The 21912-nt window shown below is 45.0% G+C and overlaps 2 protein-coding genes across 4 annotated transcripts in view; one reads left to right on the forward strand and one right to left on the reverse strand.

The window, feature by feature from the left end:
• chlsn (cholesin) overlaps positions 1-8946 on the reverse strand; it is a 186323-nt gene extending 177377 nt beyond the window's left edge. Inside the window, exons 1-2 of the mRNA XM_078417613.1 lie at positions 8826-8946; positions 7547-7666 (exon numbers count right to left, since the gene is read on the reverse strand). Coding sequence (XP_078273739.1) covers positions 7547-7666 — 120 coding nt within the window. The 5' untranslated portion in view covers positions 8826-8946. The remainder of the gene's footprint in view (positions 1-7546; positions 7667-8825) is intronic.
• smcr8a (Smith-Magenis syndrome chromosome region, candidate 8a) lies at positions 8032-20677 on the forward strand. 3 transcript variants are annotated; one of them, XM_078417603.1, is made up of 3 exons: positions 8032-8347; positions 9644-11773; positions 14952-20677. In XM_078417603.1, exons 1-3 carry the CDS (start codon positions 8268-8270, stop codon positions 15403-15405), a joined length of 2664 nt encoding a protein of 887 aa, XP_078273729.1. In that variant the 5' UTR covers positions 8032-8267; the 3' UTR covers positions 15406-20677. The 3 variants fall into 3 exon arrangements, with proteins under 3 accessions (XP_078273729.1, XP_078273728.1, XP_078273730.1); XM_078417602.1 differs by lacking the exon at positions 8032-8347 and having other exon boundaries at positions 9256-11773; XM_078417604.1 differs by lacking the exon at positions 8032-8347 and having other exon boundaries at positions 9256-11773; positions 14957-15166.
• The last annotated feature ends 1235 nt before the right edge of the window (positions 20678-21912 follow it).

Raw genomic sequence — 21912 nt, forward strand, 5'->3', positions numbered from 1 at the left:
CTATACTTGAACCTGGCCATCACGGATTTCAGGCTCCTGCGCCATCTTCCCAAAGGCAGTAGTGAGACGAGAGTGGGTCCTCGATGGTGCTGGACGCCCTTTTGAGGCAGCGCCTCCTATAGATCCCTTCAATGGTGGGGAGGTCAGTACCTGTGATGGACCCACCGGGCAGTGCCCACCACTTTCCGCAGCCTCCGTACCCTGGCATTCAAGTTATTGACCCAAGCCATGATGCAAGCAGTCAACAAGCTAATGGGGTCAAGGAAAGAGTGTTCATGTCGCCGCCCAGTTTCCACCAGTCTTTCCACCACTACGCACAAGACGCGCAAGACGCCATTGCTTACAGATGCCGAGACGTGTGTTCAGCTCTTGTTGAGCGATTCCTAATCGTGTGACGTGGACTCGATTAGAAGAAGAACAAGCTAATCAGCAGCCGGACAGACCGAGAGAGCGGCAGAGAAAGTGACACAATAAGAAATCCTGTAAACTCGATCAGTAATCCACGTTAACTTGTTACTAAAGGCACAAGCGGGTTTGTACAACACACTGGTTTACTGAATCAAAGCGAGCAACATGAAGTTGTACCTTTGGCACCATCTTCTGGCAAACTGAAGAAAATGACAAAAAGCAACCATGCAGGTACGAGGAACCAACAAGCTACGTTTTAAGTCAAGTCAAGACATTGTCACACAAGATCATAGGATCAGAATTAAGCCATTTGGCCCATCATGTCTGTTCCGCCATTCACTGCTCCTCAGTACATATGACAGTAAACTAAACTCAAACTCTCTAAAATCATGGCTGATCTATCTTTCCCTCTCAACCCCATTCTCCTGCATTCTCCCCATAACTTTTGATGCTCTTAATGAATGAATGTTTATTGGGCAAGTATGTACACATACAAGGAGTGTGCCTTGGTGCTCTGCTCGCAAGTAACAACACGACATACAGTAAACAATTAAGAATAAAGCATAAAACAATAAAACATTAAGAATCCAACATTATAGTTTAAACACGCGAGGGAAATATGTTATTAATCAAGAACATATCAATCTCCACTTTAAAAATACCCAATGACTTGGCCTCCTTAGCTGTCTGTGGCAATGAATTTCAGTGTGTCAGGGGGTATGGGGAGAAGGCAGGAACGGGGTACTGATTGAGAATGATCAGCCATGATCACATTGAATGGCGGTGCTGGCTCGAAGGGCCGAATGGCCTCCTCATGCACCTATTGTCTATTGTCTAATTTCAGATTCGCCGCCCTCTGGCTAAAGAAATTTCTCCTCATCTCCTTTCTAAAGGTGCATCCTTTCATTCAGAGGCTGTGCTCTCTGGTTTTGCCCACAAGTGGAAACCTCCTCCCCACATCCACTCTATCCAGGTGTTACCACATGCAGACACGGTGAGGACCAGGTAATATAAAGGGTAAGAAAATAACTGCAGATGCTGGTACAAATCGAAGGTATTTATTCACAAAATGCTGGAGTAACTCAGCAGGTCAGGCAGCATCTCAGGAGAGAAGGAATGGGCGACGTTTTGGGTCGAGACCCTTCTTCAGACTGAAGAAGGGTCTCAACCCGAAACGTCACCCATTCCTTCTCTCCTGAGATGCTGCCTGACCTGCTGAGTTACTCCAGCATTTTGTGAACAGGTACTATAAAGGTATCGTTTGTAGCAACATCCCAGTCACAGACTCAGCCAAACACACAAAAAACATAAATTACACATAAACTATACTAGAAAATGAAAAGAACAAGATGATAGTGCAAGAAAAAGTCTGTGTTAAACAAAAAACATTATAGAAACCTTTTACCTTTTGATATTGGTTCGATATTATTTGCTACGTCTAAATTAAACAAATTAAACAAAAAAATTTATAGGGAAAACCCTATAATATTTAGTACTATACGAATTTGGAAACAATTAAAAAAGACATTAAAATTAGATAATTTATCACTTTCTCTTCCAATTGTGAATAATCCTTTGTTTAAGCCTTCATGGGTAGACGGGGGTTTTACACAATGGAAGGATTATGGAATTAAAAATATGGGACAACTTTATAAGGAAGGCACCTTTCTGACATTTCAGGAGTTGCAACAGACTTATGGTCTTCGTGGAAATGATTATTTCAGATATCTTCAACTTAGAGATTATGTAAAATCGAACACCCAAAATTTTCGAATTAGAAATTCAGAAATTCTTGATGAATGTTGGAACAAACATCCTAATACAGAAAAATTAATATCTTATATATATAATATCTTATTAGACAGTGACATTCCCTCCACGGACTTATACAGACAAAAATGGGAAAAAGAATTAAACCAAGTAATTACGAAAGATACTTGGGAAGAAAGTTTGAAACATATACATCAGTGTTCACTAAACGCCAGACATTCTCTAATACAATTTAAAGTAATACATAGGTTACACTATTCAAAAACAAAACTACATAAAATTTTCCAACATATCTCACCTAAATGTGATAAATGTCAACATTTAGAAGCTACATTATTTCATATGTTTGCAAACTGTATAAAAATTAAAAAATTCTGGGTAAATATTTTTAGCATAATATCTAAAGTAACCAGCACACAATTGGACCCAGATCCAAAATTAATTATACTCGGAATATTAGAATTAAATCAAACATTTAGAACAACACAAAGAAACTTTATGGATTATAGTTTAATAACAGGAAAAAAATTAATTCTAAAATTTTGGAAAGGACCTACGGCCCCCACAATCAAAATGTGGATTATAGAAATGACGGAGACCTTAAACGTGGAAAGAATCAGATTCTCCCTGTTGGACAAACAGGAATTATTCATTGGAACATGGTCTCCTTTTATTGATTACTTAAAGGGTCAGAATGGTTCAGCACAGGAACCTGACCAGCACTCGGACTAAAGAATGGATGAAATGCTATACTTTGAAATGTACGAATATATCTCGAATGAAGTTTTTGTTATTTTAATAAATTTCTCCATTCTTCTTTAACTAACTTTTTCTTTATCTTTATAATTTGTTTTTATTTTTGTTTTTATTTTTCTTCTCTCTCTTTTCTTTCTTTACTTCATCTATTTCTTTAGTTCTATCTAGTTTAAAAAAAAAAAAAAAAGGAGCAAAAGGTATTGGAGACAATATAATAATAATTGACAATATTATCAATTTAAAAATGTATGACTGTAAAGAAGGTTATGTACCTATCTCCAATAAAAATTTATCTTATAGAAACATAGAAAATAGGTGCAGGAGTAGGCCATTCGGCCCTTCGAGCCTGCACCGCCATTCAATATAATCATGGCTGATCATCCAGCTCAGTAACCTGTACCTGCCTTCTCTCCATACCCCCTGATCCCTTTAGCCACAAGGGCCACATCTAACTCCCTCTTAAATATAGCCAATGAACTGGCCTCAACTACCTTCTGTGGCAGAGAATTCCACAGACTCACCACTCTCTAGCGCGAGAAACAAGTTCATTGTGGAGCAAGAGGCGTCTTCCTTTGCCAAGAGGATTAGGTCACTTGAAAGATGTTCTCCTCCTCTCTCCAACAGCAGCTCTGTAACACCCTGTCTCATGGCTCCTCCTTTGTGATTCCTCCTGCTATTTATTCACAAAATGCTGGAGTACCTCAGCAGGTCAGGCAGCATCTCAGGAGAGAAGGAATGGGCGATGTTTCGGGTCGAGACCCTTCTTCAGACTGATGTCAGGGGGGGCGGGACAAAGGAAGGATATAGGTGGAGACAGGAAGATAGAGGGAGATCTGAGACAGAGGTTCACCTGCACCTCCTCCAACCTCATCTATTGCATCCGCTGCTCCAGATGTCAGCTTATTTACATCGGCGAAACCAAGCGCAGGCTCGGCGATCGCTTCGCTCGACACCTACGCTCGGTCCGCGTTGGCCAAACTGATCTCCCGGTGGCCGAGCACTTCAACTCCCCCTCCCATTCCCAGTCTGACCTTTCTGTCATGGGTCTCCTCCAGTGCCATAGTGAGGCCCATCAAAATTGGAGGAACAGCACCTCATATTTCGCTTGGGCAGCTTGCAGCCCAGTGGTATGAACATCGACTTCTCCAACTTTAGATAGTTCCTCTGTCCCTCTCCCTTCCCCTCCTCTCTCCTCCTGCTCTCCGACCATGTTTTAACCCGGATTCGCTCATCGTATCCCGTTATTATCCCCTCTTCCACAGCCAACAATGGACCATTGTGGGCTCCACCTTTCCTGGGTCATCGGTGCCGGCTCTGATTTGTTCTGTACCTTTTCATACCTCTAGTTTCCCCTCTCCCCTGAAGAAAGGTCCCAACCCAAAACATCATCCATTCTTCTCTCCTGAGATGCTGCCTGACCCTTTGAGTTACTCCAGCATTTTGTGTCTATCTTCAGTACAAACCCAGAATCGGCAGTTCCTTCCTGCACACTTCAACAACCAAGTTGGTTGCAGGAAAGTAGCTGTTCTTGGGCCTAATGAGGTGCAACTTCAGGCTTCTACACCAGATGGTAGATGATAGATGCTGCCTTCTTGAGACCGCGTCTCATGTAGAAGCCTTTCGATGCTGAGGAGGACCATGCCCGTGATGGATCGGGCTGACTCCACCATTCTCTGCAGCCTCGTGTTTAGTTTAGTTTTTTTTTAGTTGATACAATGTGGAAACAGGCTCTTCGGCCCAGCGAGTCCCCGCCAACCCCACACATTATCACTATCCTGCACACTAGGGACAATTTAACCTCGCCAATTAACCCACGTCTTTGGAGTGCGGGACAGCAGTGGCGCAGCGGTAGAGTTGCTGCCTTACAGCGAATGCAGCGCCGTAGACTCAGGTTCGATCCTGACTACGGGTGCTGTACTGTAAGGAGTTTGTACGTTCTCCCCGTTACCTGCGTGGGTTTTCTCCGAGATCTTCGTTTTCCTCCCACACTCCAAAGACGTACAGGTATGTAGGTTAATTGACTGGGTAAATGTAAAAAATTGTCCCTAGTGTGTGTAGGATAGTGTTAATGTGTGGGGATCGCTGGGCAGTGCGGACTTGGTGGTGGGCCGAAAAGGCCTGTTTCTGCGCTGTATCTGAAATATTTAAATAAAAAATAAATAAATAAATTTAAAAAAATCTCGGAAAAAACCCACGCAGGTCATGGGGAGAACGTACAAACTCCATACAGTCAGCACCCGTAGTCGGGATCGAACCCGGGTCTCTGGCGCTGTGAGGCAGCAACTCTACCGCTGCGCCACCACCCTGTTTCTGTGCATTGAAATTGCCGCCCCAGATAATGATGCAACCAGTCAGAATACTTCCTTCTGTGTTTATGTGGAGGTTTGTTCAGTGACATACAAGTGTACATGCCTCCTTCATGATTACATCCATGTGCTGCACGGTCCCAGCATCTGCAGTTCTGCAGTGTCTCTGTGAAATAATAATCTGTGACCAATGATCAATAGCGCGGCGGTAGAGTTGCTGCCTTACAGCACTTGCAGCGTCGGAGACCCGGGTTCCATCCCGACTACGGGCGCTGTCTGTATGAAGTTTGTACGTTCTCCCCGTGACCTGCGTGGGTTTTTTCCAAGATCTTCGTTTTCCTCTCGCACTCCAAAGACGTGCACGTTTGTAGGTTAATTGGCTTGTTATAAGTGTAACTTGTCCCTAGTGTGTGTAGGATAGTGCTAATGTGCGGGGATCGATGGTTGGCACGGACTCGGTGGGCCAAAGGGCCTGTTTTCATGCTGTATCTCTCAACTAAAAATTACTTTAACCCTGTCAGCACTTTAAGATTGGTGTCGATTAACTAAAACTGCTCTGCAAATGTAACTATGTATTGTACAGGATTCCAGGTATTTATTCACAAAATGCTGGGGTAACTCAGCAGGTCAGGCAGCATCTCAGGAGAGAAGGAATGGGTGATGCTTTGGGTCGAGACCCTTCTTCAGTCTGAAGAAGGGTCTCGACCCGAAACGTCACCCATTCCTTCTTTCCTGAGATGCTGCCTGACCTGCTGAGTTACCCCAGCATTTTGTGAATAAATACCTTCGATTTATACCAGCATCTGCAGTTATTTTCTTGTACAAGATTCCAGAAACAGTTTGAGCTAAGTTAAACTCTGAAGAAGGGTCCCGACTTAAACAGTTAAGTGTTTTGGGTGAATGGCAGCAGTTACATTTATTGTTGATGTATGAACAGCAAAGGTGTTAACGAACAATAACTTCCACAAATCCATTCTTTGGTGTTTTGTCACTAAGTGCTGGAGTAACTCAGCGGGTCAGGCAGCATCTCTAGAGATCGTGGATAGGCGACTTTACAGGTCGGCACTCTTCTTCAGACCTAACCCGAAACATCACTTATCCATGTTCTCCAGAGATGCTGCCTGACCCACTGAGTTCCTCCAGCACCTTGTGTTTTGCTCACATATTGTTCCTGTGCCTAAGCTAGACATAAAGTGCTGGAGTAACTCAGTGGGTCAGGCAGCATCTCTGGAGAGCATGGATAGGTGACGTTTCACAGAGTGCTGGAGTAACTCAGTGGGTCAGGCAGCATCTCTGGAGAAAGTGGATGGGTGACGTTTCAATAGACAATAAATAGACAATAGGTGCAGGGGTAGGCCATTCGGCCCTTCGAGCCAGCACCGCCATTCAATGTGATCATGGCTGGTCATTCACAATCAGTACCCCGTTCCTGCCTTCTCCCCATACCCCCTGACTCCACTATGATTAAGAGCTCTATCTAACTCTCTCTTGAAAGCATCCAGAGAATTGGCCTCCACTGCCTTCTGAGGCAAAGAATTCAACAGATTTCAGTTGGGGTCGGTCTTCGGAAGAAGTGTCCCCACCCAAAACGTCACCTCTCTTTTTCCTTTAGAGATGCAGCCTGACCCGCTGAGTTACTTCAGGACTTTGTGTCTATCTTTACTATAAACCAGCATCTGCAGTTCTTTGTTTCTACATATTGATCCTGTCCCTCATGTGTACAGTGTCGACACGACACTCTGCCACAGACTTTGCTGGAAGTTTCAAAACTCAGTGAATGTTTACAATGATCACTTCCGAGTCAATTAAGTTTTAAATTCCAGATTAATCTGAACACGAACAGATTACGCAAGCTCACCAGGTATACAGAAGCCCTGCACAGAACATGTCCTCCAGAGAGGTTGCCTGACCCGTTCAGTTACTCCGGCACTTTGCCTCTTTTCTTTTAACAGAATTCCTGACGTTACAGTAAGAAAATAACTGTAGATGCTGGTACAAATCGAAGGTATTTATTCACAAAATGCTGGAGTAACTCAGCAGGTCAGGCAGCATCTCAGGAGAGAAGAGACTTCCTTCTCCCCTGAGATGCTGCCTAACCTGCTGAGTTATTCCAGCATTTTGTGAATAAATAACTATACCCCTGTTAGTTACAGAACACTACAGAACACCCCTTGCACAGTATAAAATAAATGCTCGCCCTTTAGCTTCCAGAGCTGGGTGAAATAGACAGCACGTGTATCTATGAATGGTAAATGCAACCCAGGAAGTTGATCAGCAGCGATTCTGCTTAGTTTCTTGTCACTTGCCTGTGATCTTGCCCTTTTCTTTCTCTTCTGCCGGGTCGGGTCAGGCTTCTCAGGAGCTGGCTGCGGGTCGTCAGTGGAGAGTTTCACCTTGGAGAGTTTACTTTTCTTTTCTTTGGCCATCTTGTACAATAACAAACGGATAGGTCTGTTATTTTGTTTGAAAGTCTCTTTGAAGTAAACCAGCCCGAGAGATAGATAGTTAGTTAGTTAGTTATTGGCTGTTAAAGGGGCTGGAGCTGATGGTTGGACTACTTGTTACTGCCTCTCCACGTGGGACACGAGTCCAACAGCCCAGCCTCCTCGCCCCGACCTGATTGCCTCCCGGATCAGCAGGCAAACCTATCATTGGGTCGCCTCCCTGTCTGTCCCCGGACCTTGGCTACAGTTTACGGCACCACGTTAGTGCAAGGAGTGTGGAATTATGCACGGGGCATGGCAATATATCAATGGGATGTGGAGGGAGGAACTGCAGATGCTGGTTTAAACCAAAATGCTGGAGTAACTCAGCGGGACAGGCAGCATCTCTAGACTCTGGTAGAGAGAAGGAATGGCCGAGCCCCTTCTTCAGACTCAAGGTGATGGTCTGAGGGCCTCCAACGAGGGAGATGGCAGCTCGGGATTCCTCTCTAGTCACTTGCAGCAGCACAACAGAATATGTAAACATGGTGCACTGTGAACAAGGTAGTAAACGAGAAGGGAAAGTTCAGTGTACGTACAATACATGTGCACTTTCATTGAATGTGGGACCACAGAAGTAAATCGCAATGGAAGTAGAATTACGGAATGGAACTTACATTGGAGGTGAGATTATGAAAGGGGTCTTCACTGGGTGCAGGATTGTGGAGGGTCTGGGAGGGAATGTCACTGCATGTGGGATTATGGAAGGGAATGTAAATGAATGTTGGAGTAGACTCGATGGGCCGAACGGCCTAATTATACTAGAATTTGTGAAAGTGGGATTATGGAAGGGGGTTCACTGTGGAAGGGGTTCACTGTGGAAGGGGGTTCACTGTGGAAGGGGTTCACTGTGGAAGGGGTTCACTGTGGAAGGGGGTTCACTGTGGAAGGGGTTGACTGTGGGACTGTGGAAGGGGGTTCACTGTGGAAGGGGTTCACTGTGGAAGGGGTTCACTGTGGAAGGGGGTTCACTGTGGAAGGGGTTGACTGTGGGACTGTGGAAGGGGGTTCACTGTGGAAGGGGTTGACTGTGGAAGGGGGTTCACTGTGTGGGACTGTGGAAGACTTTTGTAATGGAGGTGAGGGGGAAGAGTTGTTGTACCTGGCTGCCAGTAGCCCATCCGGTAGGACGCCGGTCATATGCCAGGAGGAACTCGGCGCCGCCCCCGTCACGTGGTGTACCGGCGGCGGTTACGGCCCCCGTCACGTGGTGTACTGGAGGCGGTCACGGACCCGTCACGTGGTTCTGATGGCACTCACGGCCCCGTCACATGCTGCTGATGGCTGTCACGTGGTGTATTGGAGGCGCTCACGGCCCGTCACGTGGTGCTGATGGCAGCCACGGCCCCCGTCACGTGGTGATGATGGGCACTCACGGCCCCCATCACGTGGTGATAATGGCGCTCACGGCCCCCGTCACGTGGTGATGATGGCGGTCACGGCCCCCGTCACGTGGTGATGATGGCGCGCACGGCCCCCGTCCCGTGGTGGTCACGGCTTTTTTCCCTCCCCCGTCACGTGGCGCCTTACTTCCGGCGGGGCGGTCAGGTGGAGACAAGATGGCGGCCGGTGAGGAGCCGCCAGCGTCGCCGAGCTGCTGCCCGCCTTCCCCCAGCGCCCCGGGCGGCGGCGGTGACGACGGCGAGCGCCAGCGGCGGCCGCGATGATCACTGCCCCGGACGTGGTGGCCCTGGCCCGTCAGGAGGACTGGGACGGGGAAGGGGAGAGGGACGAGGAGGAGCGGCCGGCGCCTCCCTTCCACTTCCAGTCCCTCAACCCCTGGGCCGGGGCGTCCGACGCCACTTTCCTCAAGGATTTCATTCTCATTTCCGAGTTTTCCGAGCAGGTAGGGCCTCAGCCTTTGCTAACCATCCCGGACCATGCCCGCGGCAACTTTGACCTCAACTATTTCTCTCTCAGGATCATGTCTGTGGATTACCAGGCCTCCTTCGTGGGTCACCCTCCTGGCACCAGCTACCCCAAGCTCAACTTCGTGGAGGACTCCAAGGTGGTGCTGGGCGACTCCAAGGAGGGTGCCTTTGCCTACGTCCACCACCTGACCCTCTACGACCTGGAAGCCAGGGGCTTCGTCCGCCCCTTCTGCGTCGCCTACATCTCCACGGATGAAAACAAGATCATGCAGCAGTTCCGGGAGCTCTCGGATGACTTTTCCAGAGCCTCTGAATGCCTGAAGACTGGCAACAGAAAAGCATTTGCCAACGAGCTGGAAAAAAAACTTCAGGACCTGGAGTATACCCGGAATGTGCTGCACAATGAAACCGAAATCCAGAAAAAGTCAAACGATAAAGGATATTACTCCTCGGTTGCGATAGAGAAGGCGAATGAACTCGCCAATGTGGAAAAATGTATAATTGAGCATCAAGATCTCCTGATGCAGATCAGAAATTATTCGTACAAAAAAACGAGGGATGCAGGCTATTTTGCAAATGAACCAGATAATGGCATGGAGCATCCAGACTCTGGGTTGGAGGAAATGCGAAATAGGGACGAGTCGTCTGAAAAAAGTAGTTTATCCGATGGAAAATCTTACATACCCAAATTTACAAAAACTAAATCTGCAAAATGCTTTGAAAAGAAACTGAAAACCCTAGAAGAGCTTTGCGACAGCTTCTTTTTTAATCAAACCTTAGAACAACTTAGGCAGGTGGAGAAATTCTTCAGAGGGGATGTATGCTATCTCCTTACCAGTCAAATTGAAAAGGTGCTTCTGCAACAACAACGGACAACTTATTTTCTCTTTGAAGACTCGCTACTCTTCACTGATGAAGAACAAGCTGAAAAGGAACAACACTGTGAAAAACCCCAGCCTGTTTTTAATCTTATCACTGCTAAAGGTTTGGACCACCCATGTCTATCAACTGAACCGACAAGCTGTGAGTCGTACAAGTCTTGCGTAGAGTCTGTACCCATTAAACTGGATCCACAAAATAGCGTTGACAGTTATTGTGGGCCTATGCCTGATTCCATTCCATTCAAAAATCTCTTTGGAACTTCAGACTATCTTGAACTGGAAGGGAAAGAGAAAGGAAGTATTAGTAGCAGTGAAAGCATTGAAGTCCTGCGTACAGAAAAATCCTCCTCGGCCCCAATATCGTCCAAATCCGACAACCAGATAGACTCGCAGAGCCCGAATCTGCAGGTTGTGCGGCGGAAGTTTGTTGGTACCAGGAGGACGAACAGCGAGGACAGCATTGAGGTTCTAAGTACCACTGAATCACTGATACCCGACGACCTGAAAGCCATCTACCCAAATGCAATCTATGAAGAAGAATCACCTTTAGAGAATGAGGCAATTGGGCTGAGTGCAGATCTTGTACAGCCTGATGCAAATCTAAACCATACTAACGGGTTCAGCAACACAAATTTTGAAAATGGAACCGTTACTTTGTCTGTTTTATCTGAGCCTGTTGACCCTTCTTGTTGTATTGGGAAAGAGAGCCCAAATTTTAATAAGTCTGTACCTACATTTGTAACCAAAGAGTACAGTGATGGGGTTGTCAATGTTCCTCCACAACGCAGCAAAACCATAGGTCACCTATTCCACGGTGATTACTTACAGCAAGAAGGGGGAGGGGGATTGTATAACGCTGCAGATCAAGTATTCTCTCCCTGTGAAAAGGAATACCGTGATCTGCCTGTTGCTGAAGAAACGGCTCAGCTTCCAGTGGATGAGTATTTGGACAACATGAGCTACATCAGTGCATCTTTATGTTCTGATCGGACTCCATCTCCAGCCCTCCCGACCAGTCCGTCAGAGAGACTTGCTGAAAGACGCAAGAAGCATTCGGGGAAGAACTCTCTGTGGTTTATACGGCAATATTCTTTTGCACAGCAGGCAATATTTTCACTGTTATCTGGGCGGACCCTTGTGGTGGTTGGCGAGCAAGAAGGAAAAGTCAAGAAGCTTGTCAATGCCTTGTCAATATTTGTCCCCAGTTTTGGCAGAGGTGCAGATTCTGTGAAGCAATGGATAACGATTCCTTTACACGTGGATGACTTGCAGACTTGGAAACTCATTGGACTTCAAAGGTGCGTGGTAAATATAAAGTATAACATGTTTATATCTCAGGAGCAGCTTACTTTGTAATGAATACAGACCTGGTGATGTAGGCAATAAGACAGGCTTATTAATAGATCTAGCCGTGTGGTTTACAACTATTTCAGAATTGGTAAATAGGGTGACAAAGTGGCAGTGTTGCTGCCTTACAGCGCCAGAGACCCAGGTTTGACCCTGACCTGATCGGGTGCTGTCTGTACGGAGTTTGCACGATCCCCGTGACCATGTGGGTTTTCTCCGGGTGCTCCTGTTTCCTCCCACATTCCAAGGTACTGCAGGTTTGAAGGTTAATTGGCTTCTGTAAGTTGGCCCTAGTGTGTGGGATAGAACTAGTGAAGGGATGAACAATGGTTGGCGTGGATTCAGTGGGCCAAAGGGCCTATTTTCACCTTGTATCTCTAAACTAAACTGAATAAATTCATAATGGGTTAAATATTTAATGGACACCTTCACATTTTATGCTGTTCGTATAATTCTACGGACTTAACATCACTATACATTAAAATTAGCGTTTCCTAAGCATTTGGATAAGTTAGAGCTCTTCGATGAACTTGGGCATTGGGTGAATTTCAGATATTTTACAGTCAGGATACAGTAGGTCTGCATGATGAAACTCAAGACCACATACCAAGAGCATGCAGTTCTCATTTCGTTTCCCTGTGTGCTTGCTGTCAAAGCTCTAACTTTAAACAGTTTCATATTGAAATAAAGTTTGGCGATAGTCAGTGATGTCATTTCCTTACCAAAACGATTTGCAATAAAATCTGAAGCTATTTTACTTCTGGATAGAATGATACAGCGTGGAAACAGGCCCTTTGGAACAATTTGCCCACGCCAGCCAACTTGGCCCAGCTACACTAGTCCCACCTGCCCACGTTTGGATCATATCCCTCCAAACCTGTCCTATCCATGTACCTGTCTGTTTCTTAAAAGTAGGAATAGTACCTGCCTCATCTACCTCCTCTGGCAGCTTGTTCCATACACTCACCACCCTTTGTGTGAAAAAGTTACCCCTCAGATTCTGGATAGAAGGAATTGGTGACGTTTCGGGTCGAGACCCTTCTTCAGCTCTCTACAACTTCCTCTGGCAGCTCGTTCCATACACCAGCCAACCTCCATCCAGAGTCTGAAGAAGGGTCTCGACCCGAAACGTCACCCATTTCTTCTCTCCCGAGATGCTGCCTGACCTGTTGAGTTACTCCAGCATTTTGTGAATAAATCGATTTGTACCAGCATCTGCAGTTATTTTCTTATTCTCCATCTAGAGAAAGCAGCCCCGTGGGTCCCTTTGAAATCTTTCCCCTGTCACCCTAAATCTGTGACTTTGAAATGTTTTAATTGTCCAATCTGCAATTTATGTCCATTATTATACTTCTAGCTCACTGATTATTTTGGTCTGCTGATGCAAAACAGTGGTAACTCCTGTCAAAGATAATCTAGTATCAGGGTTATTAGTGCTTTAAGTTTAAAATGCAGGCTGGCCACTGATTTTCCAGCACAGCATCCTTGGTTCCAGAACCTTGCGGGATTACCTGTTTTGCCAGGCCAACAGCGGTCACGTAATAATAATTCAACAATGCATCTCTGACTTGCTAATTATACCCCTCCTGTGTCTAAATCACTGCGAGAAACTTAAATAAAACAAATACTAAATATAAATTAAATTTACAGCAAAACTTGCATTTATTGCCTGGGTGCCAGTTAACGGGTTGCCCTCGGACGTGCCAGTGAGGGTCGGATTGGCGGCTGCCCGCGGGGCCGAGGCATCGCTTTCCCGGCAGCCTCACGCCCACGGAGAGCAGAAACGTGAGGCACAGAAAAGCCAGCCCAGGTGGGGTTCGGCCGCATCCCCTGGGCTTGGCACCACATTTATGGGGGGCACTTCCAAACGCCGATACCACCAAGTCGGTGGTGCCAATTGCACTAAGTCTGGCCGCGGAAGTCCCAGTGAGGTTGAGATCCAACCCCTTCCCCAGCCTAGGAGCCAGCCACATTTTCTGGGGACTTCCAGAGGGCTCTCGTGATTTTGCCTGGATTAAAGTTCTTAAGGATCAGCTGCCGATTAAAAATTGGGTGGTTAACCTGTATATAGTTATTATTTTCCAAGTTTTAAAATAAATTGGACTGAATTTGAAATCCACAGGAATTATCTTAATCATAATAATAATCATAATCATACTTAATCATTAGCCAAGTATGTTTAGTAACATACGAGGAATTTGATTTGCCATACGGTCATAACATAATAAAAAACAACAAAACACACAAAATACATTTTAACATGAACATCCACCACAGTGACTCTCCCAGATTCCTCACTGTGATGGAAGGAGAAAAAAGTTCAATCTCTTCCCTTCTTTGTCCTCCCGTGGTCGGGGGGCCTCGAGCCTTCCATTGACGGGACGATCTTGGCTCCCGTAGCCAGCGGTCGGGCCCGCCGCATCGGGGCGATCAATCTCAGCAATCCACGCCGGGCAATCGGACCCCAGGTCGGGGCTAGTCGAACCCTCTTGCGACTTTGGAGCTTCCGGACATTGGTCTCTACCCGGGACTGCAAGCTGCTCAATGGTGAAGTCTCACGTCGCGTCAATCCCGGGCAAAGGATCGCAGGGTCCGATGGTAATTCCACGACCCCGCAGTGGGGCTCAGTCAGTCGCGAGCAAGGCCTCTCGCTCCATGATGTTAGGCTGCAGAGCAACTGGGGATACGATCCAGAAAACAATCGCAGCTCCAAGGTAAGAGTTTGAAAAAAAAGTTTCTCCGGCACCTTCCCCTACCCCTCACATAAAACAAACCAGAGAACATTAACACGTAGGTTTTAAACAACACACTAAAAATAACAAAAAAGACAAAAAGACAGACACACCGTTGGCGAGGCTGCCATCACTGACGGCGCCACCTGGTGGAATTATGTAACATTCATTGCCTCAAGGTGGGAGCAGGCTCAATTTGAATAACATTTTGAAGAAGGGTCCCGACTTGAAATGTCACGTCACCTATCCATGTTCTCCAGAGCTACTGCCTGACCCGCTGAGTAACTCCAGCACTTTCTGTCCATTTGGGGAAATTTGACATCTGGATTACCACTGGAAGGATGTCCCTATTGCAGACACAGAATTGATAAAAGCTTTGTTTCTTTTGCTTCTCCAGAATAGCTTCTCCTCTGGGCACCAGTATGCTGCACGCACTGAGCCGCTACAGCCGCTATGTCACCATTCTGGACTGTGACAACAAGACGCTGCATTGCCCGCTGTATAAAGGGCAGCTGATTACCCGCCTGGCCGACCACAGGACTCAGATCAAGAGGGGCAGCACTTACTACATGCACGTTCACAGTATGCTGACCCAGCTCAGCTCCCAAGCTTTCCTCTACACCTTCTGCCACCACCTGCATCTTCCCATCGATGAGAGAGAAAGTGAAGATTCAGTCACCCGTCGCAGAGTAAACTTTTTAAAGTATCATCTGGGGCTGGTGAATGATGACAGCAAAATAGTGCAATACTTTTCAGAACTGATCAAGATGCACTACCTGCACGAACCTCCAAAGGGCTTGAATCCGGTTCTGCGGTTTCACTACGACCCCAGTGTGCTGTTTAAGATCTAATTCTGCAACACTCTCCGTTTCAAAGCTGAATTTTCATCACGCACTTCAGTCAGAGAAAAGCATGACCTCCCTCCATTTGTCTTTCCTTGCGTTGTTGTACCATCACCCGTGTTGTACAAAAGGAGCAGTCTGGCTGTGGCAGGTCATGGAAATGTGAGCATTTTTAACTTGCAGATCGATGAGTCAAGCTGTGGCAAGAGTGAGGGGTTTACAGATCTAGCAGGGCGACACAGTGTGCAGCAGTAGAATTGCTGCCTTACAGCAGCAGCAGTAGAGTTGCAGTCTCACAGCACCAGAGACCCGGGTCCGATCCAGACATCGGGTGCTGTCTGTACGGAGTTTGTACATTCTCCCTGTGGCCATGTGGGTTTTCTCCGGGTGCTTCGGTTTCCTCCCACACACTGAAGATGTGCAGATTTGGAGGATAATTGGCTTTAGTTGAATTGTCCTTAACATGTAGGACAGTGCTTCTGCATGGGGATGATCGCTGATCGGCATGAACCCGGTGGGCCCTAGGGTCTGTTTCCGCATTGTATCGCTAAATCTAAAGCACGCTGAATTATCTCCAGTGCGGTATACTGGATCATATTTCTACATGACCTAACCCGTTGGGTAGGGTGAGGAATGATCTGAGCACAAAGCATGAAGGAATGAGATATACCCAAGTGCATGGTTAAGGCGAGTCTTTTGGTATCTTTGACACTTTGTTCCATTTCCTGCCGTCTTTGGGAGTTTCTGTAAGGCGGGATGGTGTTTGATGTGGACTGCGTGCTGGTAAGAACGAAACAAAATCAAGGTGAGCGAAGAGGCTCGGAAACATCACCCGGTTAGTTAAAAGGTGATGTATCATGTGTTGCACCTCCATGTTGCTGAACTATGACCCAGTGCGTGTGTGCATTTTGGCTGATTTCTGGGTGATGGCTTGCGTTGCGTTGTGACAATACTGTTATGAACCTGATTATCTGTAGTTGTAAAAGTTGTGAATGGATCCAAAGTGGATCTTGTCCAGAAAGTAAACTCGGCTTTTTAAGTACGTCCCATCGCTGGTGAAGGATTAGAATGAAACGGCCGCATACATTGTGGTGTTATGGCAATTGTTTCTTCATATTTGACATTGTTAATGTTTAACGGAGACAATTCGCGTCACGAATGGTCGGTTATGAGCGTGCTGTCACGGTGGACCCAAGTTCCGTGCTGGTTTGCCTTTGCCACCAGTGGGAAGCCTGGTTTACAAAGACGTCTATTTCTGTAGGTATTTATTTCACAAAATGCTGGAGTAACGCAGCAGGTCAGGCAGCATCTCAGGAGAGAAGGAATGGGTGACGTTTCGGGTCGAGACCCATCTTCAGACTCTATTTCTGTAGTTGTGGGTGGGGATCGGTGGAGACGAGGGGATTGGGGAAAGGTAGCATTAAACACATCTGTGTATATCTACACCTCCTTTAATTGGATTTGTATGTAGGGTGTTGCAATATGCCCTTTGACGTTCCACCAGCATTTTCACAAAGCTCAAAGGGAAATGAAACTTCACGTCTTGCAGAAATTTGGATTTTAAAAGGGAAAAAAAAATTGCTTCTGACTGGTGATTGTTCATGGCTTGCTTTAATTGGGGGAAGAAATGGTGTGGTCTACACTCTAGATTGCCACACGTCAAATTCTTCATTTTGCCAATCACAGTGAAGATGGTGGGAATTAGAAATGTGGTTTTGCCATAAGAACTAAAGGAGGGGAATTAAGAAGAATCCTTCTGACTACGTTTCCAAATCTGCAGCCTTTTCAATTCAAGCCCTCTGCACTTCCCCCTAGTGTCTGGATCAGGAACATTGAGTTGAAGCAAATACTCAGCAAGGCGATAGAATAGAAATCTGCCTCTCTTCCTCACTCATGCTGGAGATATGACCTGAAGTCTAATTATTAACACCGCCCATAGGCTAGTTGAGACGCCAAGTTGAAGCCGTGTCTGTTTATACAGATGTAACAGTCAGGAGAAGTTAGCAGTCTGTTTCGGGAACTTTTGTGGATTATTTTAGAATGCCGAGTAGTTCTGAGTAATCCGGTCACACATTTCCGAGTCTCTGTGTTTGGCGCTCATAAAATATCATTTTACACGGTCTGCACTGTGAACGTTAGCGTGGAAAGGTCTCCAGGGTGTTGGCATGATGCAGACTGTCCTGAAATGTCCCCACAAATAGGCAGCAATTTAACCTGGGCCATCACTGCTGGCACAGAGAGAGAGAGAGAGAGAGAGAGAGCAGTGCACTGAAATACGTTTGTCCAGACTGCACAATAGCTGCCTGAGACCACAACAATCATTAACGGACTGTGAAGTCTTTCAGTTGACTGTGTAAATTTGGACCTTAGGTCAGGTGATGGGATGGATCCAAAGAATATATTTGTTCTGAATGATGAACATCGTGGGTAACTTTGAAACATTTGTTCCTAAGCTGTTAAGCAACCCAGTGAATGTGTTTTTAGCCAATACAGCATAATCATGGTATAAACTTGCTCAATATATTGGGGAAAACTTTATTCGCACTCCATAAGTAATAATTGCTCATTTAAAGATACATTTAATTCTGACTGGAAGGTGTTCTATTTATGTTTTTCAAAAAGAACATTTTGTTCGGATGTATAATGTGAATAGTTGTTTGCACTCGTTTCATTTATTCTCCTTGCCCTTTGCCACCCTTCCCACCCAACTGAGAACAGCTGACATTAGCCGCTGTGCAACCTGTGCATGTTTGCATCTATTTGTGAGATAAAACCAAATGCTAAGAGTTCCATTCGTACAAAGTGTTTCTTTTGCACATTTCCCACCAAAGTGACGTCGGGGATTGTTCTTGAGTTTTGTCCCCTTTGCGTCACCTGCTGAATTCCACCATAAACTGGCTGGGCCTTGGTCAGGAGAGGGCTTGTTGCTGGGACAAACCTTTCCAGATTCACCAATGAAATATTGGGTATCGTGCACAGTAAGGTTGGAACATTAAACAAGCCATTGATGCAGAGAGCAATTCTTTAAAACCAGGATGAAGCGACCCACAAAAGTGATTTGTTTTTAACACTCCATTGACACCAGTTAGCTCAACGGGTCTCGGATTAGTTTAACACCCTTTGGCACCGATTAATTTGAAAGCCTGGAGAACAATATTGCAGGTTACCGATGTGGTTACAGTTCATTGTCTAACCATTAGAACCTGACAGATTGTCCCAAATAACAGGTGACGGTATTGATGCAATACATGAATTTCCAGCCAGTACCGGATTGATTATGATTCATTGATTTCATTTCATTTCTTGTATAATGTGACTCAAAGTCGTCTTGAGAGGTAATCTTGGGTTTAAAAACAAGGAATTTCTCACCTTCCCTGTCAGCTTGGAGATGTCTGCATGTCACGTACAGATGTAACTGCATGCAGGAGCATGTTTTTTTTATTGTGGCACAGTGTATTTTTAAACCTTGGTTCACAAGGTGTCTGGACGTGTGACTGAAAACACTTTACAAGTAGGCATAGAGAGTCTGTAACTCTATGAAGTGATGGTGTGCATGGAAAATCACCCTCAAATATGAATATATGTTCCAGGGATAAAATTTAACAATGTGGTTTCTAAATGCACAGCTGCCAATTAATAATTTTCTTGTTCAGACCTGTAATCACTGGTGAAATGAAGTTAACAAATCCTACCGCCACACAGCATCGTCCAACGCCATTTACACGGGGTTGTGGGGCGGGAGGGGGTGATGAATCAGCGGACCAGAGAGACCAAGATGGTTAGAAACCGAGAACTGCAGAGGCTGGTTTACATAAAAAGACACAAGATGTTGGAGTAACTCAACAGGTCAGGCACCATCTCTGGAGAACATAAATGGGTGGTGTTTCGGGTTGGAACCCTTCATTGGACTGATTGTAGTGTGGGGTGATGGGCGTAGAGTAAGCTGGAAGAAGGGTCCTGACCCAAAACGTTACCTATCCCTGTTCTCCAGAGATGCTGCCTGACCCAGAGTTATTCCAGCACTCTGTGCCTTTTTTGAGGTGAAACAGCTAACGTTTTAAGTTCATAACACAAAGCCTACTGTTGGATTTATAATGTAAAGAAGGATTGTTTGGATTTTGTAATGTATTAGAATGTGGTTATCATTGCAATTGATATTTTTAATGCACGTTTTGATCCAGTCCCCTTTTTGTGGCGCAGATAAGATTCTAGCTTTTTGCCAATTGGGCACCATTTTCCCTAACCTTTGCCAATTCTGCACCATTTTCCTTAACAACGAAGCATGCCCTCTTTGTCGATGATCAACCAGATGGTAGCCTGAAGTTTCAACTATTCCTCTTCAGTCTCTGCTTTCCAATCATGAAGTGATCATACCATCTTATGTTGCAGATTTCCGTGAAATTAAACCTCTCGTGTTTGTGGGGAAACCATTAATATAAAGCAAATACTTTCTGCCAATGTCCTGATAAGGGGCAAAGGAATCCAGTCTGGTTGGAAAATAAACATGTAGTTCCTTATGTTTCTGCCAATACATCCACACTGATACTGTGTAGGAAGGAACTGCAGATGCCGGTTTAAACCGAAGTTAGACACAAACAGCTGGAGTAACTCAGCGGGACAGGCAGCATCCCTGGAGAGAAGGAATGGGTGACGTTTCAAGAAGGGTCTTGACCTGAAATGTCACTCACTCCTCTCCAGAGATGCTGCCTGTCCCGCTGAGTTACTCCAGCTTTTTGTGTCTATCTACACTGATAATGTTTGGACAAGGTGCATTATGTCCTCTTACAATGGTCACTGTCTCCATGAGTCATTCAATTCTGACAGAAGGACATTTCAAAGCTATGGGCTCTTGTGGCTTTTTTAGAGTAGAGGGCATGCATTATTGCATCGGTAGCTAAAATAACCCTCTAGTGTCAAATACAAGAGTTTTGTTTTGTAAGATCAAGATGGAATAAGTTAGGCCCTAAAATATTACCAGTGTTTTAATTCCGGTTGGCAATATTTAAGCTTGCAAGACTTGTTGTTCATGCTACAATAATGTTTATCCAACTAAACGTGACCATAGTGTGTAAATTCTGACCCTGTTACTCGAAGGATTTTTTTGAAGTATGTTTCAAAATGCACTTTCTTGCTTTTAATTTTGCACTAGACAAAGTTTTTTTAAAGATGCCAGATACTGTTGTAACGTGTAATTATTTTTTGTGTAAATTTTTGTTTTGAAAGTGTACGTCTATTTAATGATTGTCTTGGAAAATGTTGTGCCTTCTACTTGTAATCAAACATCGTGTACTTAATAAAACATTTTGCAACTCACTTATGTCGAAATGTGTCTTAAGATTTTGTAATTGTCAAGTCGATGAAGTTGTCCTTGCCCATATATTTTTTTGTACCTGGGAGTCCAATGCTACTTCAAGAATCAAGAGTGTTTTATTGCCATATGTCCCAGATAGAACAATGAAATTCTTACTTGCAGCAGCACAACAGAATATGTAAACATAGTACACTGTAAACTATTATAAACGAGAGAAAAAAGGTGTTTGTGTGTTTATGTGTATGTGTGTATAATATATCACACACACATATAGAGATCATATACACCCCACACATGGGTGACAGAAACAACAAACAATACTGCAGTAATAACAATCATAGTCTATGTAGTTCAGAGCTGCTTTGAGGTTGTTGTATCAAATACAAGAGTTTTGTTTTGGCTGTAGGGAAGAAGCTGTTCCTGAAGCTGGAACTTACACTGGAAGTTAGTGATTTAAAAATTTTTTTTTTTTTTGCATACAGTTCAGGAACATTTCGACTATACATTCAGCACAATCATACTAAGTGTAGGGTAGGAGGCCACACTGAGCCTGTACACAAGAATCCTCTCCTCTGGGTAAAAGACTTGATCTATCAAATAAAGCAATGAGAGTCTGAATCGGTCAAGCTTTCGGGTGAGTGGAAAAGTAAGCTTACGATGGTGGTTTTCTATGCACCTGCTGTCTTTGCTTTTCTTGGTTGAGATATTCCCCCAGCTCTTTCTAATGACGTCAGTTGACATGTTAAATCAGGTAAAAAGCGGAGTTTAAAAAAAAGTGAACAGCCCTCATCATCAATTTGCATTCCTCCAGACAGAGAAGATTAGCTTTCATTACTGAGGCAACAAAAGTAATTGTCATCTGGACAAACCCATCAGGCGTTCCCTTTGTCTCAGCAACATGAAAAATAATACTTGTTTTTGCACTTGCCACCACCCCAGCTGCTACGGTCAGGCAAACGCCTCCGCTGTCATGCTGTGAAAACGGAGAGGATGAGACTGAGTTTCTTCCCACAGGCCATTAGGATTGTTAACTATTATATCTCCAGGAACGATTTTTTTTTTTCTCCGTATTTTAATTTTTATGCTGTAATTGTCTTTTTTTGCACAATCCGCAGGCATTGCCACTTTCATTTCACTGCACATCTTGTATGTGTTTGTGACAAATAAACTTGACTTGACTTTTCCAATTCTTAAAAGAAAGGCGA

This window comes from Rhinoraja longicauda, chromosome 21, assembly GCF_053455715.1.
Source record: "Rhinoraja longicauda isolate Sanriku21f chromosome 21, sRhiLon1.1, whole genome shotgun sequence".
Taxonomy (NCBI): domain Eukaryota; kingdom Metazoa; phylum Chordata; class Chondrichthyes; order Rajiformes; family Arhynchobatidae; genus Rhinoraja; species Rhinoraja longicauda.